Genomic DNA, 23181 nt, shown 5'->3' with positions numbered 1-23181 from the left:
CTTAGCATAAAAGAATCAAAGTGGGGCGTTGACATTTTACTGCATGAAAAGGTGAGTCCGTGACATTGGGCACTATGAGTGCCATAATGCTTTTAAAATTACTCTTATTCTTCTATTCTTTTTAGTTTTTAACATATTTCTTCATTACAAGTACTAATTTCATTAATTTTGTTTTGTTGAACGAAAAGTGCAATTGTAGTCCAAATCTAATAATGGTATCTAGATAGAATTTCCGTTCACTCTCAAAGAAATCGGCGTCAAAATAAATAAAGATTTAATAGACAGAATGGAGAAGAAAGAGAAAATAACGTAAATTAGTTAAGTAAGCTAAGCTAGAATTTAGTTATGATCGGCTGTGTTGTGGGTTCCACTATATTCGACCACGCCCGTTATTGCCACCATCACTAAACTCTCCAATTCAATTCAATTCATTTCAACTCACACTACCCTACCCAACACCACCAATTACCACAAAGCTCTGACAATGGCCGACACCCTCCACCACCACCACCACCGCCCTTAACAACACTCCTTCTATCTGATCCCAACCCAACCCATCCCTGTATGCGTTCCTTCCACCTGCCGTCACATCGGAGGCGATATCTTCCCATGTCTCTCCCTACCAATGTCGCCCATTTCTCCTCCGCCAAGCTTCTCCGGTTGGAATCCCCGGCTCTCCTCTTCCGCCGCCTCCTCCTCTTTGCCACTGTTTTGCTCGGTTGCTTCTTCCTCTTCAGAAGTTTCGACTCTCTCCGCTTCCTCCCGCAGTTCTCCTCATCTCTTTCTTTTTCTGTCTTTCCCTCCGCCATATCCGATAACTCTCTTGTGAGTCCTCCTTTACAAATATCGCAATGCCTTCGATTTCTTATTCACTTGCGTTGATTGACTGCTCTTGACATTTTGGTATTTGGAACCTGATTTGTGATCGCTTGATGCAAAAGATGCTCGGTTGAGCGACCATAAAGATCATTTGGTATTTAATTAAGCTCTTCTTGCAAAAGCATTTCGAAAATTGTTGTTCTTGTGTGTTTTTTTTCCTAACAAGGTAGATTTTTGCAGCATTGTTTTTGTTTCCAAATACATCATTTGGAAAACTGTTTTATTGCTTAAAACACACAAGATTTTCTTGCATAAACCCTTTAGATTTTAAGAATTGGAGAAAGGGCTTTATAAATTTTGATCATTGTCCAGTTTTCTGTATTGATTTAATAGATATGAGCAGAAGGATTTAAGAGAAGCTTTGTGTGGGGTTATTTAAGGAAGAAAGAGTTGACAGTTACTTCCTTGCTTACGTTTATAAATATGTATTAAGGTGGACTTGATTTTAGTGAAAGTTACTCATCATCATAAATTAACACAGTTATGCAATATATTAGTAGATCATTCACAGAAGCATCAAGGTTGAGTACTTTTGTTATAATTGGTATCATTTCTATTGCTTGAAAACTTTACTGGGTTTTATCATAATTTACAATCTTGTTGCCAAATCTTTTTCTAGGTGAGTGAAGTGTCTTTCCTTTTCTTTATCTTTTTTTCTTGATTTGGTTTATAAGCTCACCTTTCTTTCAGCAAAATTAAGTACTTTGATACTTAACAAGTGAAACTGTGATAGGCTGCTGAGGAATATACGCTCGAGAAGGTTTTGAAGGCTGCTTCTATGAAAGACAATACTGTTATTTTAACAACATTAAATGAAGCTTGGGCTGCCCCAAACTCTACTATCGATCTATTTCTTGAGAGTTTCAGGATTGGAAATGGCACCCTTAAGCTGTTGAACCATTTGGTGATTATAGCTTTGGATCGAAAGGCGTTTGCACGTTGTTTGGAACTCCATAAATATTGCTTTTCTCTTGTAAGTGAAGGATTTGATTTTCATCAGGAGGCATATTTTATGACTCCAGATTACTTGAACATGATGTGGAGAAGAATTGATTTCCTTCGCTCTGTTCTAGAGTTGGGATACAACTTTGTTTTCACGGTAATTTCTTGGTTCTCTTTGCTTACATCTCACACAAGCTCAAAAGTACTTGCTGAACTGATGACACTCACTTGTTGTACATCTAAAGAACTCAGTTTTCTTAGTGCAACAAAATTTCTGGTGCTAAGCTTGTTTTACTGTTGATTCTGAAATCACTTTGCCATCCTAAGGAGGAGAAGACTGAAACAAAATAAATTATAGTTGTATAGCCTGTAGTGGTAAGAATTCAAACAAGTGAATTAGAGAACTGTAAGAATCACTCTTGTGTTTTGGCAAGTTGATAGAAAATAGCCTGATGATAATTTAGAAAGTACACCATAGGCCGCAAAAGCATGAGAATTTTATCTATAGTCTGTGTATCTGAATTTTGATACTAATGATATATTTGTTACATTTTAAAGAAGTCTTATTAACCCTTTTGCTTATCCCTTTATAGATGTATAAACCCTTCTGGTTGTTTTCTACTGCAGGATGCAGATATCATGTGGTTCAGGAATCCATTTCCTCATTTTTATTTGCATGGAGATTTCCAGATTGCATGCGATCATTTCTTTGGAAGCGGTTTTAATCTACACAACAGGCCGAATGGAGGGTTTACGTATGTAAAGGCCAATAATAGGACAAAAGAATTCTACAAGTTTTGGTACACTTCACGGGAAACTTATCCGGGATACCATGATCAGGATGTCTTCAACATAATAAAGTTTGATCCTTTCATCTTTAATCTTGGACTGAAGATGAGATTTTTGGATACAGCTTACTTTGGTGGGCTTTGTGAACCCAGCAAAGATTTGAATCAAGTTTGTACAATGCATGCAAATTGCTGCTTGGGTTTGGAAAGCAAGCTTCATGACCTCAGAATTATGCTTGAAGATTGGAAACTATTTGTTTCTTTACCGCCAAGTTGGAAGAAGTCCCCTTTCGTAACCTGGAGGGCTCCAGAAAAATGCAGGTAAGCCGCCAAGCGCACACTCATTGGCTTTTCATATTTTTCACAATTTAGCTACTATTGTCTTAATAGATATATTATAATTCCTTAATGAGATTTTAAATTTTTGCAACTTCGTTGCAGCATTGAGGCTCTTCGTCATGTTGGTTCTCCAATGAGCGATTGACATGACTTTCTACTATTGCTAGAGACTAATCTATGTATGATCTGAAGATTTTCCAATACAGCTATGGGGAGCATTCCAGTTTTAAATCCTCCCCAATGGTTGAGATTTTTCATTGCCAAATTCCCCTGTGTGGGAAAAAGGAGTCTTTTAAAGAGAAAAGCACCAAAGGTTTCTTTGTGGCCTTTTCTAAATGCTCAGATGGCTTTTGGTCAATCCAGTGAATCAAGGTAAATTTTTCATTCAGAAATCTTTGGCAGGAAATTGTTTGATGTCCCACTTTTGTAAAGTCCTCCTCGATTGCTCCAGAAAGAAGCATTTGTACTTAGAAACATTGTGGAAAACTTAATTAGCTATGTAAAAAATAAATCAATTAGCACATTCACTCCTTGAATTTGCAATATTATTAGGAGAAAAACCATATCACGAGTGGAAGTGCACCTCAAGAACAACAATATTTTCAAGTGGTTGGGCAATATTTTCTACATCAATAAGATGAGAATTATTTTATAATAGAGACTTGCAACTTAAAAAATATAATCTATATCAAGTGGTAACTTATCCAAAATTAAAAATTCCACGATTATTTACTTTGTACAAAATTAGAAACTAATTTAAGAATACCCTACATTCTCCACCTTACTTTTTTTTTTTTAAAATAAGAAAAAAAGGCTTCACGGATTTACTTGTAGTGCTTCACTAAATGGCAACGACGACAGTGCCAAACTGATTTTTGAATTACCATCTTCATTCTTCTTTCTTTTTTGGATATTGTTTCCATGTTAATTTTTTTTTTGGATATTATAATATATATTTTAATTACCCGCCATAGTTATATCAAATTGTCCATCCATCTTGAGTGACACCGTTGTAAAAGAGTTTAAATCATCACATTAGTATGCAAACACATTTTGTCTAGCACTATCTTGCTATCATATAACTACACAACAATCATCGATTTAATAATTTATTATATATGCACAAAATACCGCTTGAGCAACGAAGAAGGCTTCTCAGAAAAACAAAAAACCAAAAACAAAGAATCGGAGACCATAGTCTATTTTTGTTAAATCAATTAATTAAAAAAAACAAAGAGGCTTGAGCCCATGTAACTCCACATTGCTCTCGATAACCCACTCACACAATGATATTATATTACATTTAGTCATGTTAAGATCTCTCCACCACCGCCATCTCTTCTTGGATCTCCCCACCAAATTAAACCTTATTTCTAGACACACCATCATCAATCACACTCAACCCCATAAATATTTTTAGTTAGAAAAGGGGTGGAGAGAGAAAAAGTAAGGCGATACAAACACCAAAAACTTAATTACATCGTATAAATGAGGGGGGGAAACTCGTGATATAATATAAATATAAAGATGCACGAGTTTAATTGTGCATTGTAGATACAGGGAGGGCCACTTACAGCTTTGATTTGGATTTGGATTTGGTTTTCAAAACAACATACATACATGATACATCACACTATCTACGTATGCTTTATATTGACTTCTTCGGGAATGGAGAGCGGATGGAAGCAATAAAATATCAGAAGAATTAATGAATATACACAAATATATTTCAGAATTACACACTAGATTTGAGACTCCAATGGGCTACGGCTCATAAGAATACCTTCGTCCCATTTCTCAATACACCTGTAAAACATAACAAAAATGAAAGCAGAATAATCATATGTATCTGGAAATATAAGCAATACAAAGAAGAAAGAACCACTGTTGGGAAAGGTTGAGAAATGAATATAATAAGTTTGGTGAATTTGGTCATTGGAAAAATACACAAAAATGAAAAAGACAACTTTGACTTAAGAGTTTATGCATGCACGTATGGTTTCTAACCAATAAGCAAACGAAACATAGGGAAACATATGGGACATTTCTGATTTCAGAGTTTATGCATGTGCGTGTAGAGAATCTGGCAATTAGGATTTCAATTGCCTGAAGACAATGCTGTAGAGAATCTGGAGGTGGAACGTATAAATAATAGAAAATGAAAGCTGATGAGATGAGGGTGAAAATCACATACTTGTCATGCTAAAAAAAATGAGCATTATTATGGCTTTTATTCACTTGTTAAAAAAATTGTTCAGAAAGATAGAAGCTACCCTTGTCAAACAAAGCAAGAGCAGCAATCTACAACTTGGAGAAACAAAAAAATAAATAGAAGGGTGAAGTGATTACAGACCTGCTTCCATCCACATCAATACAAATGAACTCGCCATGTCGCCATCCATTCTGGAAATGACCGAAAAGGACTTCGCCAGACTTGGAATAGAAGCGGCCTTCGCCATTAGCCTTTCCCTTCCAGAAGTTTGCAAACCATCTATCTCCAGAGTAAAAATAAAACCACCCCTAAATGACAAGACGGTGAAACACAAATATGCTTCAGAAGATAGGATAGACCTGTCTAGTAGGTTAACTGACATAATATAAAAAATTAATATAAACAAGACAAAAACAATATCAACCAGCATCGAACAATAGAACAAACAAAAGTATATCTGCCTCAATGCTTTGTAAAAATAGGTATCATCCAAGCGGGTCATTAAAGTTCAAATTGATTCGAAGACACACACCTTCCCGTGCATGACATCATCTCTCCACGAACCCTGGAACACATCCCCGTTACTGAAGTAAAATGTGCCTGAACCTGATCTCTTGCCATATTGCCACATTCCATCATATATGCTCCCGTCCTCAAGAACCAAACGGCCCTGTATATTTCTCATAGAATGGCTCTTAATTCTTTCTGAAAATTTCAGAAAAAAAATATTTATCCAAGATTTAAAATCTGTCTACTTATTTAAGGTTATGAATGAAAAGTACCTTTCCTTCAGGAAGACCTCCTTGGCATCGTCCTCTGTAAATTCCTCCTCTATATTTCATCTTCACAGTCGGATTCCACTTCTTTGGTGAATCTCGTTCTGCTTCCTGTATTAAACAGAACAATTAGAAGTCGATCCTCAACTTCTGGAAACTGGGTACTCGAAGAAACCAATCTATGAGCATATTTTAAAGCCCAAGTTGATATGAAATGTAATTAATAAGGTATGTACAATCAGGCAGACCACATACAACAACAGTCACCCAAATATGTAGCCAATTGCATCTTTTAATAATAAAGAATCATGGAATATAAATAAAATCATTGAAAGGTGGAGACCAATAAGATATTGGCACAACCAAATGGGAAATGCTAGGATGGTTGATAGGAAATGAACTGAACAATATATGAAGCATACTTAACCTCTACATATACAGTACATAAGAAACATTAATGCCTTGGTGAACTGTAGCTTTAGTTAACTAGTAGTACTGCATTTATTAATTTATTCAAAACCAAATAAAGTACAAGGAATGGGACAAGATGTCCACCATGACAAAAGCTAAGGAAACACTTTATTCCAAATAAGTTCTTTGTTACTCTAAAAAATCCTATGTTAGGAATGGGCTATAATAGGACAGCTGTCATGAGTAGAATGACTGGGTTGTTAGGAGGGGTAATTAGGTGGTTAGAGTATTTATTATATAAATGTATAGGGATGATGAAAGAAAGGGCAGGAAAGGTGTGAGTGAATCCCTGGGTCCCTCGAAGAACATGGGTTATCATTTTGTGCATTTCCTAGCAATTCCGTTCAACTTCAGCAATAGAATCCTTTCTTTGGTATATTATTTACCAGTTTTGGTGTTTCTCTGATTTTGGTTCCTATCATTCTACTACTCTCAAGCTGGGTTGCCCAAGAAAGTGATCCAACCACCCATAGCACATTATTAAATATAACTCACTATCAAAATAAGATATTTAAAGAAATTAGCATACCATGCAACTTCAACTTAGCAAATCAAATAAAATAAATAACATGTAGCATAATACCAGCATAGATGCCGCACGGACAGAAAGAAGTCTTTGCTTTTTAGGGGGATCAGAAGAGTTCCCTTTTAGGAGTGTTGAAGCTGTATTATAAATATCCTTCATTGCTTCAAGGCCTGTGTCAGTCAACTCATTCCAAGGAGTTGTACTTGAATTGGCACTTGGTTTTGATTTCAGAATATCCTTGCCAGTTGGCATTGGGTATTGTTTTGAGATATCAAATCTATCTTTCAATACTTCTGGTCTCACACCAACTGGAAGACAGAAGATGCTTAACTTATCAAGGGTTGATGTAGCTCCCGCTTCAGCTGCTCTTTCTTTGGCCCACTCCTGTGCAATATGATGCCCCGCCCCCATGTTCCAACCAACAAGTTCCTCTCTTTGGAAAGCAGGAATGTCTAGTCAAACGAAAAAGAAAAAAAAAATTCTGACTTTTTTTAGGCGTTTTAAGGATGAAGCCAGAGCCAAAATTAAATTTTAACTCCATAAAACTAAAATCTAGTAATTTCAAATTTGAACAAAAAAACCTAGTAGATACCTTCAGTGAGTGGTGGATCATGAAAACTGAAAGAATCCATAGAATCCTCAGAGAACCCATTCTCAATTTGTTCTGATTCACTGTTACAGTTCCAATCCAAAGCAGTAAAAATATTAGATTTGTATTGCTTGTGCACATAAATCACAATTTATTTAAATGTAGAAAATTAGTTAAACATTAACGGAAACTCATTGTAGTTGCTCAACATTGTCTGAACTTTTTGAGTGTACCTGTCAGAACCTTCAGCAAAAACATCAGTCACATTTACATTTCCCATCACTTCTGGTGAATCTATCTCGTCAGAAGTAAATGATCCCTCAGGTAAACTATTTCCCTGAGTATCACTTGATTGATTTCTTCTCAGAAGCCTAAAGATGAATGGAAAACGCTGAGCAAGTCTAGTCAATATACTACTTTTCTGAGAATCCTGTCGTTCAGTAAACCTGGTAATTCCATAAAGTAAAAATCAGAAATTAAAAGAACTACATAAACTAATCAAAACTATTAAACAGCCAGAAATAAACATTGAGTACATACTTGTTACTAAAAACACAAAGCATATAATGATGCAAAGAAAGATCTAGCACCAATATGTATGGAAAGTAATGAGAGAGATGCAAGGGAAAAGCAATAAAATAAAATAAAGAATGAAGCAGAGAGGAACAAGAAAAAAGAAAAATTGGGAGGGAGAAGAACAAAAGAAAATATCAGGTTTCAAGTTTGCATAGTTTTTTTCATGCAAAAATAAATAAATAAATCAAATTCAAAAACATTAAAATGTCAATTTATAAACAGTAATCTCCAACAAAGAAAGAAAGACTGAATGACAAAAAAGGAAATTCAACAAAAAATTAGCACCATTGAGCCTAAGCCATAAGCACATTTATGAGCTTTCACCTTTCAACAAGTGTTATGATCCTAAACAAGAATCTTACCCTATAACAAGTACCGTCGTTACAATCAAGTTGGGCTCCAGACTGGGTTCATAAATAGTGGATATCAATATTTCCTTTGTATATTCTGTGGTCTGGCGAAAACTATGCACAAATGCATCTGTATCATTTTTGCTGATGATACTTGAACTTGCAAGAATGCAAATAATCACGCCATCCAAGTCCTATGCACAAAAGAATTTATATAAGCTTACAACAATCACAAATCAAAGCATAAGTAACCCGTAAAGTACACATGATATGAACACAGGCCATTTAACAAGATATACGCACAAATCTATGACAGACTAAAAGATCAAAGGCATTTTAATACAAATAAATAGAACAAGAGTTCAGTGTTTCAATGATTACTACAGTAATTTTAAGCTTCCACCTTGAAGGGTGAGTCATATAAACTGTATTTTCTAAACTCTAAATCCAGGAAAATGAGGGATTAGAAAAATGGAAACAATTTAAATCAGATAATTCAAGAAAGTAGGCTATGAATGAAGCAGAAGCCAGAAAAATAATTACTATTTCACATGCATTGATGATCATGCAAGAACTTGCTGGGTGGGAAAATTCGGAGCCACAAAAATATTTCACCGAATTCCATAAGATAGTACAAAATTCAAATTTTCTTTCTAATTTTTTTTTAATAATTTTTTTAGTGCAAAATTCAATCTTAAACCCATGTTCAAATTCTCTGGACTGACAATGGCAGTGAAAACTTTAATCATATCCTTGGCAATATCTTCCTTTCACAAAACAGTACTGCTCGCCAAAGTTCCTCGGTATATACACAGTACACCCCAGAAAAATGGTGTCTATGAAAGAATATATAGGCAATTTCAGAAGTGGCTAGATCTCTGATGCAACTACAAATTTTCCTGCACTTTTTTGGGGTGATGCATCTTTACTGCAGCATATTTAATAGACAGACTTTCTACAAGGATACTCCAACATCAAACTCCATTGAACTCTCATCTTTATAATACCCAAGAGCTTGGTTTGAAAACGACTACTAGAAGGAGTGACAATATTTAGTCCAAGTGAAAATGGAAGGCTGCACAAAAAGCTTGGACGGTAAATTTGAAAAAAGATTTCAAGGCTTTTCTTATGAATAGAAGCTGCTAGAAATAAAAGAGAAATTTACGAGTCTCGAAAGGATTTAATCCTTCACCTATTTGAAGCAACTGCGATGGTGGGACGCAAACCAAGGGATGTACTAAATATTTTTCCAACAGAAACTGAGGCTTCCTAATGAAAGCATTCCAGTTGAAAAGGGAAGATATCAACATCTTGTTGGTTGACTTATTTATCTCTCTCATATACAACCCCCGAAATTACTTTTGCAGCGAGTGTTGTTAACTAATTTATGTATGCACCAACAGAAGAGCAAATAGAAGCTGTGTACTAAAAACTTGAGATATTTTAAGGGCTCTCCTGATAGAGTTTTGTCGCTTGAGAATTATCAGAAAAGGTTGAAGCCTTCATGAATGCTGACTAAGCAAGATTAATCATTGACAAAATATCTTTTAGTCCATGAGCACCTCAGTGAGCGTCGTGTGTCAGTAAAGCCAACACTCTTTCGGTCAAAGCCATTCTACTTTGGGTATTGCTCTCTCTGTTCTGTTATAATACTGAGAATATTGCTGGGTGTTGGTTTCCTTGATAGAGAAATATTGCTTCTGGGGGCAGTTTGTTTTTTTGGGAATATTACAGTTGTTGACAGTGTGGTTTAGGCGCTGTTATTCTGTGGCCATTCTCTTCCTTGATAAGCAGGATATTTGTTGATTGGGTGCTCATTTTGCTGTCTTGTGATTTAGCTGCTCCCTTTTTGCCAAAATGATCATTAAACGCAAGCCCAGAGAAAGAAACTCAAACCAACCCCTACCCCACCACCAACCCAAAAGAGCACCACTGTCCCCAAATCTACCCCACCACCAGACAAACAAAAATTTAAACCAGCCTCTATCCCACAACCATCCAAAAAGAGATCAAAAACCCACCACTGCCCCATTACTCTTGCCTTCCCTAGCAACTATAAATGATCCTACTCCCCCAACCTGACCCAAATCCAAAAGAGCCGCCAAACACGCAGCAGCCACACCTCCTCCCAAGAAACAAAGGACCTCCCAGCCAACACCCAGTGCTATACCGACCCCATCCACCAAGAAAAACTCGGTCCCTTCAGGCCCCACTAAAAAGTTTGTTCTGCTCAGACCAAGGCACAGTATGAATCCATTAAAACCAAGAAGTTTCTCCCAGAAAAAGGATTCTTACCAACCACTGTCGAGGTGCAAGAATTTATCAGTAGCACGATTGGGAGGTTTTTGTCAAAAACCGCCGCATGCTATCATCCCATTGGTGCGAGAGTTTTATGCCAACATAGCCTCTTCTGAGAATTCTGAAGTGATTGTTAGAGGCAAGGTTGTCTCCTTTTTTGGTGAGGCTATTAATTCACTCTTTGGGTTAGCCAGTGTTGGGTGCGCTGCATATAATGAGATGGTCTTGGCCATTTCACCAGAAAACTTTGACAAGGCGCTGCAGCATGTCGCATCCCTCGGCGCTTAGTGGTGTATCTCTTCTGTTGGTGTGCGCACTTTATTGCACACCTCTATTTTGCCAGAAGCTGGAGTGTGGTTAAATTTTCTCAAATGTCGCTTGTTGCCCACCACGCATGACACTACGGTGTCCAAGGAGAGGGTGCTCCTACTATACTGTATGCTGGCTTGCTTGAGTATCAATGTGGGTTAGTTGATCTCCAGGGAGATTGCTAGTTGTGCCAAGAAGAAAAAGGGACCCCAGCTCGAATGCACAGTTGTGTGATGAGTGATGGAAATAACAACTTTCCCTTTTCTTCTTGGCACAACTAGCAATCTGCCTGGAGATCAACTGACCCACATTGATACTCAAGTCAGCCAGCATACAGTATAGTAGGAGAACCCTCTCCTTGGACACCGTAGTGTCATGCGTGGTGGGCAACAAGAGACATTTGAGAAAATTTAACCACACTCCAGCTTCGGGCAAAATAGAGGTGTGCAACAAAGTGCGCACACCAACAGAAGAGATACACCACTGAGCACCGAGGGATGCGACATGCTGCAGCGCCTTGTCAAAGTTTTCTGGTGAAGGGGCCAAGACCATCTCATTATATGCAGCGCACCCAACACTGGCTAACCCAAAGAGTGAATTAATAGCCTCACCAGAAAAGGAGACAACCTTGCCTCGAACAATCACTTCAGAATTCTCAGAAGAGGCTATGATGACATAAAACTCTCGCACCAATGGGATGATAGCATGCGTCAGTTTTTGACAAAAAACCTCCCAATCGTGCTGCTCAATGACATTACTGATAAATTCTTGCACCTCGACAGTGGTTGGTAAGAATCCTTTTTCTGGGAGAAACTTCTTGGTTTTAATGGATTCATACTATGCCTTGGCTTGAGTAGAAACAAACTTTTTAGTGGGGCCTAAAGGGACCGAGTTTTTCTTGGTGGATGGGGTCGGTACAGGTACAGCACTGGGTGTTGGCTGGGAGGCAACTTTGGTGGTAGTGGAGGTCCTTTGTTTCTTGGGAGGAGTTGCGGCTGCTGCGGGTTTAGCGGCTCTTTTGCTGTATTGCTATTTGGTTACCGGATTGGTAGCTATAGTCTATCATATTTATTTATCATGTAGGTGCTTAGCTACAATTTCCTTTTTTAGCTTGTTATCTAATCTTAGTCAAAGCAGTTTATTGCAACTTCATCATACCCTAGTGTTTTTTTTTTTTTTTGGTTCTTCATCATTTTATGTAAAATCATACTCTATAAAGCTTAATGTACAAGAATTAGAGAATTCTCTCATTGTATGTGACACGTAACATCTCGATCATATGATTAGTAAAATTCATAATACATTTGTGCACCGTGCATTTATAATCCAAGTTCATCATACCTTGACACCCACACCGAGGAAAGGACAATCATACATGGACTGTAAAATTGAAGTCTTAATGTTGTAACCAGCACCAAATCCAATCTTTGCTTCTTTATATCTTTCTAGGATCTGCATATAAAAGCATTCGCCATAAGTAAGAGGACAAGGAAAATCAAAGATATATGAGAATTAGAACAGCATTAGAACTGGGATGTACTTATTATTGCCTAATTCAAAAGGCACAAAAACAACATGACTAATAAAAAATATTAGAATATATGATATTACACTTGAAAAAAAAAATTGGTCTCTGCATTACAGACATTGCAATTATTAGACCAAAACAGGTACAAAGCTTTAAAAAGGAGATGCTTGTGGTTGTGGATACTTACGCTAAAAATTTCTGGAACTTTGATCTCTTGCAAATCATTACATGATGAACCAATAAGCTTTGTGAGCATATCCTACAAAATTTTAACAATATCCAAGTTCAGTAATGGTATCATGAACTTCCAAGGCAAACAGATGGTAAGGAAGTAAACTCACAGCTTTGAGAACAGATACAGAAGTAATGGCGAGCAAGACAGCATTATTTGCAGTCTTTACAGCCTCATCTAGAGTAACCAAATCCTTCTTTAGTAACTTGTTGGTGTCAAGATCTGCAAGTAAAAAAAAAACCAAAAACTAGTCAGCCTGGCAAGGTACCAAACCCCACTCAGTTTCTATGTAATGTTATTCGGTTTTTAATAAAAATATAGGACTTCAGATTTTTCTTCCAATTTTCTCTCCTCTTTTGTTCTACTCTTAGCAAGCATAGGAACTTTCATCCAATGGCTGCACAATCATGAATCACCATGAAAGTCTTTTTACTCTACAAACAAATATCGTCAAAACTTTACAAAAAGAAAATTGTATATCAGGACATGCAAGGATGGATTGGATGATGAAAAAACACTATCTGCATATTCTATCATATGCCCTACCCAAAATCTATTTACATTTATGAAAAGAAAATATCAGCTAACAAGATCAATAAATAAGACACCCTCACCAATTAATAAATTAGTATGCTCCTTGATTTTTTCCATCAAACTTCTGACCTGCAAATCAATTTATAAAGAAAATGAATAAAAGCTATAATATTCAAATCCAAACCTAAAATGGTCTACTGTAAATTTTGTCCCTAATATAAATTTATCAAAAGAAAAATATTATATTCAAATATACAATTATAAGTTAAATATTGTATTTTCTTAGCAAGCAACTTTATAATTCCTGAATTCACACAACCTCATCAAGCCGCCTCTGTCCTTCGAAGTTGAATGGCTCCAAGACAATAGCAACAGTAAACCCATTTGCAGATCTTATTGTCTTTAGAATATCGACTGCTGGCATGTCATCTACACCATAACCTGTGCTTGCCACCTAAAGAAAAGAAACAGAAAAAATGGATTGCCAGTGAGTTTAATATAGAAAAAGAAACAGCAGAAATGTAATAAAGCTGATTATTATATTCAATTTTGTTTTTGTCATCAGTTAATCAAAAGGAAGTATACCAAAAGAACAAGATACCAGAAAGGTCATTGAAGACAACGCATAGATATACAAAGGCATTAAAAAGAACAGAGAGTTACTAAGCAACTGAGGAGGCATAAAAAGGAGTGTGAGCGTGAAATCTAGTGTAAGTCAATTCTAACCATACGTTTAAAGGGGCAGGGAGGGTGCAAGAAAGTTTTATTATCACAACCAAATTTTATTGTCGGGACATTTCAATGCATCATGCTGACATGTCCATTTCAGTTTTCAACAGTAAACAAGTGATCGGACTGAAAATAATGATAAATGTCAGAAGCAGGCAAGATCATGGATTTTTTTTCTTCTCAATTTCATGTTATAAATATTCAGCTTCTTATAGAGCATGTGAACCTTTTAATCAGCTCCAGGACAGGTCACAAAAATCCACAGTTCCTTCTATGACTATACACTATGCATTGGTGCTGAAGCAAAGATAAATAAGTCTGGAAGCACAAACATAAAAACACAAACTATATGCGCAACATCTCTCCAACAAGCCCTCTATGATCAGTAGAATGTATACTGGAAAATAGCATCAGGAATACAAGATTAATGGATAAGAAATGTACAAACAAGGATTATGATCTTTGAGGATGATGTTAAAGATGGCGGAACTTCAAGATTTATCGAATCTAGATCTGCAACAAAGTAAGCCAACAGCAAAATTGATCAGTCAACATTTTACTTATTGCTTGAAAAAATGCTGAATTAAAAATGCATCATATTTCTTTAGATTATTAAATAAATTACAAAAACAGAGAAAATCACCGATACAACTATGGCCATACTCAAACATCCATTACAATCTTTTGGTTATGACTTATGAGTGTATATTAATTGCCATGATTTTCTATTATAGTTGGAATTTAACATACATTTATTAGAGCATTTTAAGTTACTCCTGAAACATACATTCAAGCCTAGAGACTTCACTACTTCACTGTTCAAGATCCATTAAGACAGCAACAAAAACTTCTACACTGTGGATATATGTTTGAATTCTTGAATATATATATCTATAATATTAAAAATAAAAAGAAACAAAACTGAAGACGACTAAACCTTTTCCAAGAACCCGTTGCTGTAATTGCACATTGGTTGAGTCCTTTACCAGAAAGCTCCTGTTAGAAAACAGAGTATAAGAATACGTATACAGTGTGAGCACCAGAGAAAAGCAACAAACAAGTTCAGTGGCTGACCAATATCGCAGAGACGGAGACTGAAATGGCGAATCGAGACAGAAATTGAGAACCGCATCCTTGCGACTGCCAATGGCGATTACTTCGACGAACTGAGAATCTCTCCAGAAGTCCCCCAAATGGGTTTCGCCACACCCATTTGGCAAAGAAGAATGGTTGGGGGAAGTCGCTGCTGCGAATCGAAGAAGATAAGGCTTGAGGTTGGGAAGGTGGTTCCAAGTGAGGGTGAGATTATTGCAGCGATGGAAGAAGAGAGAGGGCTTTAGCAGGGAAGGGGAAAGGGCAACCCTCGACCATGAACCCAAAGAGAGCTCCATGGCTAACAGATTAGGAGGGAAGAACACAAAATCATGATGCGAAAAAAAACCAGCTGAAATTAGATATTTAATGGCTAAAAACAACTCCACCTTTTATCTTAAGCACTCACACCACCTTCTCTGTTCTATTTTTTAAATTACCTCACAAAATGTCTACAATTTTTATTTCACCTCAAACATTTTACATTACACAATACATAAAACTCTCAATTTTTGTACGTTATCATTTAAATATTATATTTTTTATTAGTAAAAACAAAACATATAATATAAAAAAAATTAAAGAAGAGTGAAAAATTAATGAAAAAAAATACAAAGGTAAAATACATTTATAGCTAGATGTAGCTAATACATTTCTAGCTAGATATAGCTAATAAATAATGTAAAATACATATCCTCATCTGATGCATGATTGTTTTAGATTTTTTTTACTCTTCTTAGCTATTTTAGTTCATTAGTTATTCTACCTAGTCTACTATGAGGTACTCCAACATTTTTTCTATCCTATCTTTCAAAATATATCATAAAAAACTCTTTTTTTTTTTTATTTCACCTTAAACTTTTACATTAAATCATATAATAGCTTCTCTATAATTTCTCTTCACAAGATTTGAATATTATATTTTTAGATATTATTTATTTATTTAAATAAAATAAGATGAAAGAGAAAGAAAGAAAGAAAAAGAGGAAAGGACAACAAAAAAATAATTAAATATGTTCAAGGAAGATGTATTATTGTAACTAAATGTAGCTAAAGATTTATGTTACTATAGTTTAGTGTTTATGCATTAGTTAATATAGTTAGTTAATATAGAGAAGCTGCTGGAGAAGAATTTTAGTTCTCTTAGCTATATGTTTAGCTTTGTAGCTATTTTACATAAGTTATTGTGAGTGTTCTACGCTTTAAGTCATATCTCTATATTCATATAAAAAAAAGTCATATCTATATATTTTTGCAAAATAGTTCCGTCATTGTAACGTCTCAAATTCCCTAATAAGGCTTAGTGCCTTGATTAGGTAATTAGGAAGACAATAATTAATTTAATTGCATTATAATGTGATGATATGCATGGTTATATGAATTATGTGTGTTATCCCCGTTTCTTCCAAAATGTATGGGTCCACACTCTAAGTCCATGGGCCGCTTTCCTGGGAGTTAAGGCCCAGACCAAGCCCATTAGGCGAAGGGAGAACGGATATTGGCTGCCCAAGTCTCGGCAAGGCCCAGAGGACATCCGGGAGAGTGAGTCGGGACCATCATCGGGGCAGGTTGTATAAACCTGGGACTGCGTACCGAGATGTCCCCTGAGGTACGAGAAACGAGGTCGCGGGCTTCCAAATTCGAGATTGGCCCGGGACCTCCGAGGATAAACCTGGGTCCTGGTAAACGAACCCAAACCCTGGTGAACGAAGGAGGACTTTGGTAAACGGATCTGGATTGGTTGGCCGAGTTTGGCGTGATAAAGTGTCCCCAATACTGACATCGTCCCAATAAGCGTGGGGGTTGTCCCCACGCTTAACCTGCAGAGGAGGCTACCTCGAGATTGTATGCCATTGGTTCAGAACTGCGTCGCCATTACTCTGACCGATCTTGTCCCCCAAATCTTTCTCGTAGCCCATGACACCCAGACTGAAACACCAGTTTGTCGCATGTCTTATAATAAGATCTTGTTTGGGCGATTAATGTATGTTTCATATTTCAATCCTTTGTACTGGGCTCCCATCAGAGAAGCCAATGGTATTTACACCCTTATTGGGCCGGACCAGTCCGGCCCAAGCCCAGTGCACTCATGCGCCTATAAATACGAATAGTGGTGCACTGAGGAGGGGATCCTAGATTTTGATTGTAAGCCGTTACTCTGCTAAAACTTGCAGAAAACTCCACTGTCAAAAGCTCTCTAAGCTCTAATACAACTGTCTCGTGAACTAAGGCTCATTAACACCCCAACCACGTAAAAACTTTGTTTACTTCTCTTAAATCCTTTCTTTTAAGCTCTTTAATCTTTTATAATTCTAGTTTCCGAAAAACTCGGTAAACAATGTGAGTTATGTTATAATATGATTGTATTTGCATGTTTAGGTGTATTAAGCATGCATGTGGGCCCGTTTCTTTTTGGTCGTGAGTGCATATTTGAAAATATATGTGTTATATGCTGAGACCACATTATTATTTGGCTATATTTGGGTTATTCAGCATGAGGCAATCCTAGGGAGCAAGTTAGCGATTTAGTCATAACAAGGTCAAATACCTAGCTCGGGGTGAGCCTAGGGGTATTTTGGTAATTTAGTACATTACTGGGATTGATCGAGAATTGAGAAGTTATTTAGTAATTATTTGAGGATATTGGAAGGAACGGGAATTATGAGATGTTAACTGGGATTGTCGGGAAAGGTGGCAATGATAGTTTTGCCCTTAAGGGCATTAGAGGTTTAAGTTAAAGGACAAAGGGTATTTTAGTCATTACCTGCGTAGGGGAGAGATATACTCAGCCAATGTAGAACCTAATGGAACTAAGGAAACACTCTCAGCAACACTTCATTCTCTCTCTAGTTACTCTCTCTTTCTCTTATACCTTTTGGGGAGTTTTTGGTTTTTTGAGGAGGAAAAAGCTTGGAATTGATGAGAGTTGAGGCTAGGATTGAATTGGAACAGCACAAGGGTCGTGATTCTTCATTGAGGTAAGGTTTTGCTCTGGATTTTTTATGGATTCCTACTGTGGTTTAAGTTTTAGTAAAGTTTTAAACTAATGGTTGGGTTTTGATTTGGGTTAAGGATTTGGCTTGGTTTTGGGGGTCTATAAGTTGTTTAAGATGGTTGGAAATGTTTGTAGGGTATAGTTCTGGTTTTGGTTTGGAGTTGTGGTGAGTTTACAGGGTTTTGGGTTCGGAGAAAATGGTGGAAAAACCCAAATTTTTTGGGTTCACGCAATGGCGTCGCGGCGCTGTTCTTCCGAGCCGCGACGCCGGGGTGGTCCAGGGCAGGAGGCTTTGGTTGGGTGGGTGCCGCGACGCCTATTAGGTTGTGTCGTGGCGCCAGGCCATTTTTTTAGGGGCCTTATTTGGTAATTTTAGGGCATAGGCCCAGGGGCTCAGGGGACGATTTCACCACCCCATGTGGGGGAATCAGAGGTCCCGAGAGCACGGGATTAGTCTTGGGTTCAATTATGGAATTGAATGGTAATGAGAACGTTATTTGTGGGTTGTGACTAGGTTACCACTAGGGCTCGAGAGAGGATCGTTGTCGGAAGTGTTAGGAGTGTGTCCTAAAAGCATGTAAAGACATTTGTGTTTTCTGTGAATAAATAAATACAATGATTTATTATTATTGTTATATTTAGATTGTTAAATTATTGTTTTGAATAATTTTGTAAATATCAGAAAAATTCCATATTCATTATTGAGGATGTGATCTTGTATTAGTACGAGAGAATTAAGATCACATGAATGAATAAAAATAGTCAACAACAACAAATTAAAGTTATGGAATTCTTTAATTGGAGTTGTAAGTATGGTTTACTGAGTATCATAATGATACAAATAATCTAGATTCGAATTATTGATGTGGAAAGACATCTCGGTAAAGATGTTTTATATAATATGATTATATATGACATGGACCGATATAAACTAAAGTCTTTATCCAAAAATCATTTAACAATAAAGACTTGTAATTCATATCATAACTGATGACCATTTATAGATCAACCTAAATCCTGAGTGTTCATGAACTCTTGTTCATGTTTATTAAATCTTTTGATTTATTCGTTAAGGTCTCTTCAAAAAATGAGGCTAATGACTTTTGTTTTGGAGATTTAATATCATGGATGGCTGGGAACATGTATCAACAATATAGAATCTAATCTTTCCTAACACATCGTATGTTAGTTCCCTTAATGGTTAATTCTTGAACTGAATGATTTTGAGCTCAAATCTATAATTAGATTATAGATTAATTATTCACTAGTGAATTAATGGTACTTAAGGAATAAGAAGTAAATTAGAAAGGTAAAATGGTAATTATTCCATTCTAATTTATGAACTAATTAATTAGAGGGTTGAACTATTGTAAGATGGTTATATCAATGGACGACTTAAGATAATATTTCTGTAAAAGTATATCTATAACATAAAGAGTGCAATTCTGAATTTATAGTGGAGTAATATCAGAATTAATAAATTAACTATTATAATTAAAGAGTTTAATTATTTAGTTTATTTATTGGAGCTTAATGTTATAGGTCCATGGTCCCCAAAATAGCTCAAACAAACACTGACAAAGGTAAACACAAAAAATAGGCAAAAAGGACTTATGTGATAAGTAAAATATTTTTCTATGTATCAAACATATTTATTGTTTAATTATGTATAATTAATTGATTAAGAATTAATTAATTATTTGATTTAACAAAAATATAATTAATTTTGAATTAATTTATTTTTTAGGATTTTTGGTATATAAATAATAATTAAAATTGGGAAAAATCACATGCTAGCATGTGGTACACGTGTGGCACAGTGCACAGTCACTGTGCTACACGCATAAAAGACTTTGAGCAGTTTCTTAGTTCCACAATTTTAGTTATTTAAATATTAAATAAATAATGAGATATTTTAATATGATTAAAATATTATTATTTAAACAAAAATCTGATAACTGATCAGTTATTTTAAATTGTTTAACAAATATTTTAATATATTGGATATATTAAATATAGGATATCAGTTTTACAGAACGTAACTTTTCAGGGATAGAAAAATATCTAGAAATCTCTCTCAGAAAAAGAGAACAGTGACACAAACAAAAGTCATTACTCTTCACAAAACTTAGGTCCAAACTTTATCAGATCTCATATGTTGAGAACATCTGATAAATAGTTTTTTGCCTATTGTTTGTATAGCGAGCCCACACTCGTTCTTTGTGTGCTGAAAACATTTTGGAAGATCTTGGTGTGAGATCTCAAGGATTTAGCCATACAAAAAGATAGCAGCAGGGAAGGACCTGAGGTAATTTTTTCTATTCATGTCTTTGATTCAATATATATATATGCATGTGAAGAAGTAGATCTAGAAATCCTATGGGATTAAACTAACAATTTGATTGTTGTTCCGTTGCGTATAATCTCTTATTTGATCAATAAAAACCAACAAATGGTACCAGAGCCATCTTCACATATATATGTATTGAATCTGTGTGGGTTTACTTTTATGCATTTATTTATTTTGATGAATGAATGGATGGCTTAATGTGATTGAATGCATGGGAATGTTGAATCGTTAATTGTATGGTGTTTTTGGGTTAGGATTTGTTTATGATTAGATCATTGTGTAAGCCATAAAAGGTGTTGCGATATTTTTGCTATGCAAGTGCACACAGTCGCAATTCGTAATAAAATGGTAAAACCAAGTATCGTCCTCAATGACTGATTTATCAATTACCAATCAATTAATTTCTTGTTCTATTTGATAAATTAAAATTCTTGATTTTTATAAACACAGCAAAATAAACTATAAAGTGCAGAAACAATAATTGAAAAATAAATGGAATAACAACTAATAGTAAAACTTTTAATTTAACCACTGAAGAAACAAATAGGATATTTAATCTCATCAACAATCCTCCCTATTATTCCCTAATGCAAAGTATGAGTTCTTCTTCTTTTTACCTAATTCAATTAACAAGTTGATACAGCAGCCTATAATCATACTATCAATTATAAACTCAACCTAAGTGACAATTTCCTATATTTCTATGGTAAATTGAACCACAAAGATAACATTAATCTCGACAACTTAATAAACAGTTACACAATTAATTCAGATACTTTCGTTCTAAATTAGAATTATGTCCAATATAACCACAGCAGATTTAAATCTCACTTCTCAGATTTTGACTTAAAAACATATGTATATGACTATAGATGGCCAATCAATAATCAATCTATAAGAACAGGTTATATGAAATTGAAGAAGATTGAAGAAGAAGAAAATTGAAATTGCATTAGTTCATAACAGGGTTTCAAGTGATTCAATTAAACATCCTAAACAGAAAATTAGTTCATAATCATAATGCTAATCACAACAAAAATTAAAGATAACATCAGGAAGAAGAAGAAAAACATGTAAAATACTCCAAGCCTCAGCCTTCAAAACCAGAGCTCATCCACGTCCGTACGTCCCTTTTTCTCTTCTCTTTTTCGCCATATCAAAACCTAGGACTCAATTTTTTAAAGAGGCGGGCCGCGGCTCTATGTGCACCATGCCGTGGCCCGTGTCAAAATTTCTGGGCGAAATGCTCTTTCCATGCTGCGGCCCTATGTAGCCATGCCGCGGCCCGCGTCGAAGAATTCTGGGCGAAATGCCCATCAATGCCGCGGCCCGAGGATCTCCTTCAAAACAATGGTTCTGTTTCACCACCTAGCCGCGGCTCTACTTTGCTCATGCCGTGGCTCTTAAGGGATTTCTCAATTTTTCAAGTTTTCATCCCAAAAATTCACCAACACTTCCAAACTATGTTGAGAACCATTCTTTCTCGAAATATGTTGAAAAACTTGGTTATTTCTTCCCTTTCTTTGACATTTTCTTCCAAGTGCTCAATTCTTCCTGATATTCACAAAGACAGGCAAACAAAGCATAAACCCGCACTAAATGAAAGAAAAATGAAATAAAAGACTACTAAAAAGATCACCTAAACATGACAAAAAACTAGACTCAACAAAAGGGCATAGGATTTATGTAATTTTATTTGGTTTTTGACACCATAAAATTATAATTACGATCATACAAAAGTCAGAACGGAGCTCGGGATTCAGAATTCAGCCACCGAGGCCGACCTCCGAGCCGCTGCCGGGACGTCGTACGGACGGGTCCGTACAGTCCAGCCCCGATAGCCCCGTTTGACGCCACGTGTCCCCGCCTGACTGGTCCAAACTTTTTTTTTTTCTGAAATTAATCTGTTATTTTTTAAATTTTAAAATGTTTTAATATCCTAATTTTGAAATTTGATATTTAAATAATGAGATATTTTTATCTTAACAAATTTTTTTGAATATCTTACTTAAATTTTATTTTTTTTCAAAATAACATATTTTAATTTAAATTCATTTCAGTTTTAATTAAAAGTTGTTTTAATTAAAAAGAAAAATAAAAATAATGATTATTTAAAAGTTTAAAAGTTTGTTTTAATTAATCAAAATAATTAGAAAATTGTTTTCTTATTATTATTCTGGACCAACAACGACACATATCCTACCGACAAAGTAAAGAAGCCCGATGGAGATCAAGGCTGTTTTATTTTATTTATTTTAATTTTATAAAGTGGTTATAAAATTAGAAATACCCAAAAGCACCCGGTTTAACATTTATTGTTTATTTATTTAAATAATTATTTTCATGTGATTGATAACATATTCATGCATTGTATGCCATACATAAAAACCCACACAGTCATAATCATGCATCTCATTTGTAGAAACATGATTATTAGGATTGTCCTATATGTTTTTATGAATTGTTTTGTGAAATCAATTGCATGTAAATTACTTAGTTTTATTTTGAAAACTTGGTAAAATATCACACCAAAATTTTAAGTCTTTATGACTTAATTTCTTTAAACCAACTTTATTTTAAAAGTGTTTAAGTAAAGTTTAGATGAACATGATTGGTAATTTAAAATTAGATATGGACCTAGAAACTCGCTTTCTTTCCAATTTTAA

At 35.5% G+C, this 23181-nt stretch overlaps 2 protein-coding genes across 2 annotated transcripts; one reads left to right on the top strand and one right to left on the bottom strand.

The window, feature by feature from the left end:
• Positions 1–390: 390 nt before the first annotated feature.
• On the top strand, positions 391–3605 carry LOC133824270 (uncharacterized protein At4g15970-like). The gene is made up of 4 exons (XM_062257141.1): positions 391–825; positions 1613–1978; positions 2449–2930; positions 3051–3605. Exons 1-4 carry the CDS (start codon positions 565–567, stop codon positions 3091–3093), a joined length of 1152 nt encoding a protein of 383 aa, XP_062113125.1. The 5' UTR covers positions 391–564; the 3' UTR covers positions 3094–3605.
• Positions 3606–4437: 832 nt separating this feature from the next.
• LOC133824269 (protein ACCUMULATION AND REPLICATION OF CHLOROPLASTS 3, chloroplastic) lies at positions 4438–15555 on the bottom strand. Its single transcript, XM_062257140.1, has 16 exons — positions 15153–15555; positions 15016–15074; positions 14527–14591; positions 13669–13803; positions 13430–13478; positions 12925–13037; positions 12771–12842; positions 12397–12507; positions 8461–8642; positions 7756–7968; positions 7526–7605; positions 6991–7385; positions 5943–6047; positions 5693–5830; positions 5302–5468; positions 4438–4754 (listed from the first exon to the last, which is right to left on the bottom strand). Exons 1-16 carry the CDS (start codon positions 15467–15469, stop codon positions 4691–4693), a joined length of 2265 nt encoding a protein of 754 aa, XP_062113124.1. The 5' UTR covers positions 15470–15555; the 3' UTR covers positions 4438–4690.
• Positions 15556–23181: the final 7626 nt, after the last annotated feature.

Source organism: Humulus lupulus, chromosome 3, assembly GCF_963169125.1.
Source record: "Humulus lupulus chromosome 3, drHumLupu1.1, whole genome shotgun sequence".
In the NCBI taxonomy this organism is placed as follows: domain Eukaryota; kingdom Viridiplantae; phylum Streptophyta; class Magnoliopsida; order Rosales; family Cannabaceae; genus Humulus; species Humulus lupulus.
The sequence above is the reverse complement of the archived record's forward strand: the minus strand, read 5'-3'. Positions and strand labels throughout refer to the sequence as shown.

Bases quoted from the DNA above. Each gene is read 5' to 3' on its own strand.
- LOC133824270 (XM_062257141.1), top strand. From the start codon at position 565: ATGCGTTCCTTCCACCTGCCGTCACATCGGAGGCGATATCTTCCCATG. The intron at 826-1,612 runs GTGAGTCCTCCT...AAACTGTGATAG, and splicing joins CCATATCCGATAACTCTCTT to GCTGCTGAGGAATATACGCT. The intron at 2,931-3,050 runs GTAAGCCGCCAA...ACTTCGTTGCAG, and splicing joins AGGGCTCCAGAAAAATGCAG to CATTGAGGCTCTTCGTCATG.
- LOC133824269 (XM_062257140.1), bottom strand. From the start codon at position 15,469: ATGGAGCTCTCTTTGGGTTCATGGTCGAGGGTTGCCCTTTCCCCTTCC. The intron at 7,606-7,755 runs GTACACTCAAAA...GAACTGTAACAG, and splicing joins TTTGCTGAAGGTTCTGACAG to TGAATCAGAACAAATTGAGA. The intron at 6,048-6,990 runs GTATTATGCTAC...TGTTTAATACAG, and splicing joins TCCGTGCGGCATCTATGCTG to GAAGCAGAACGAGATTCACC.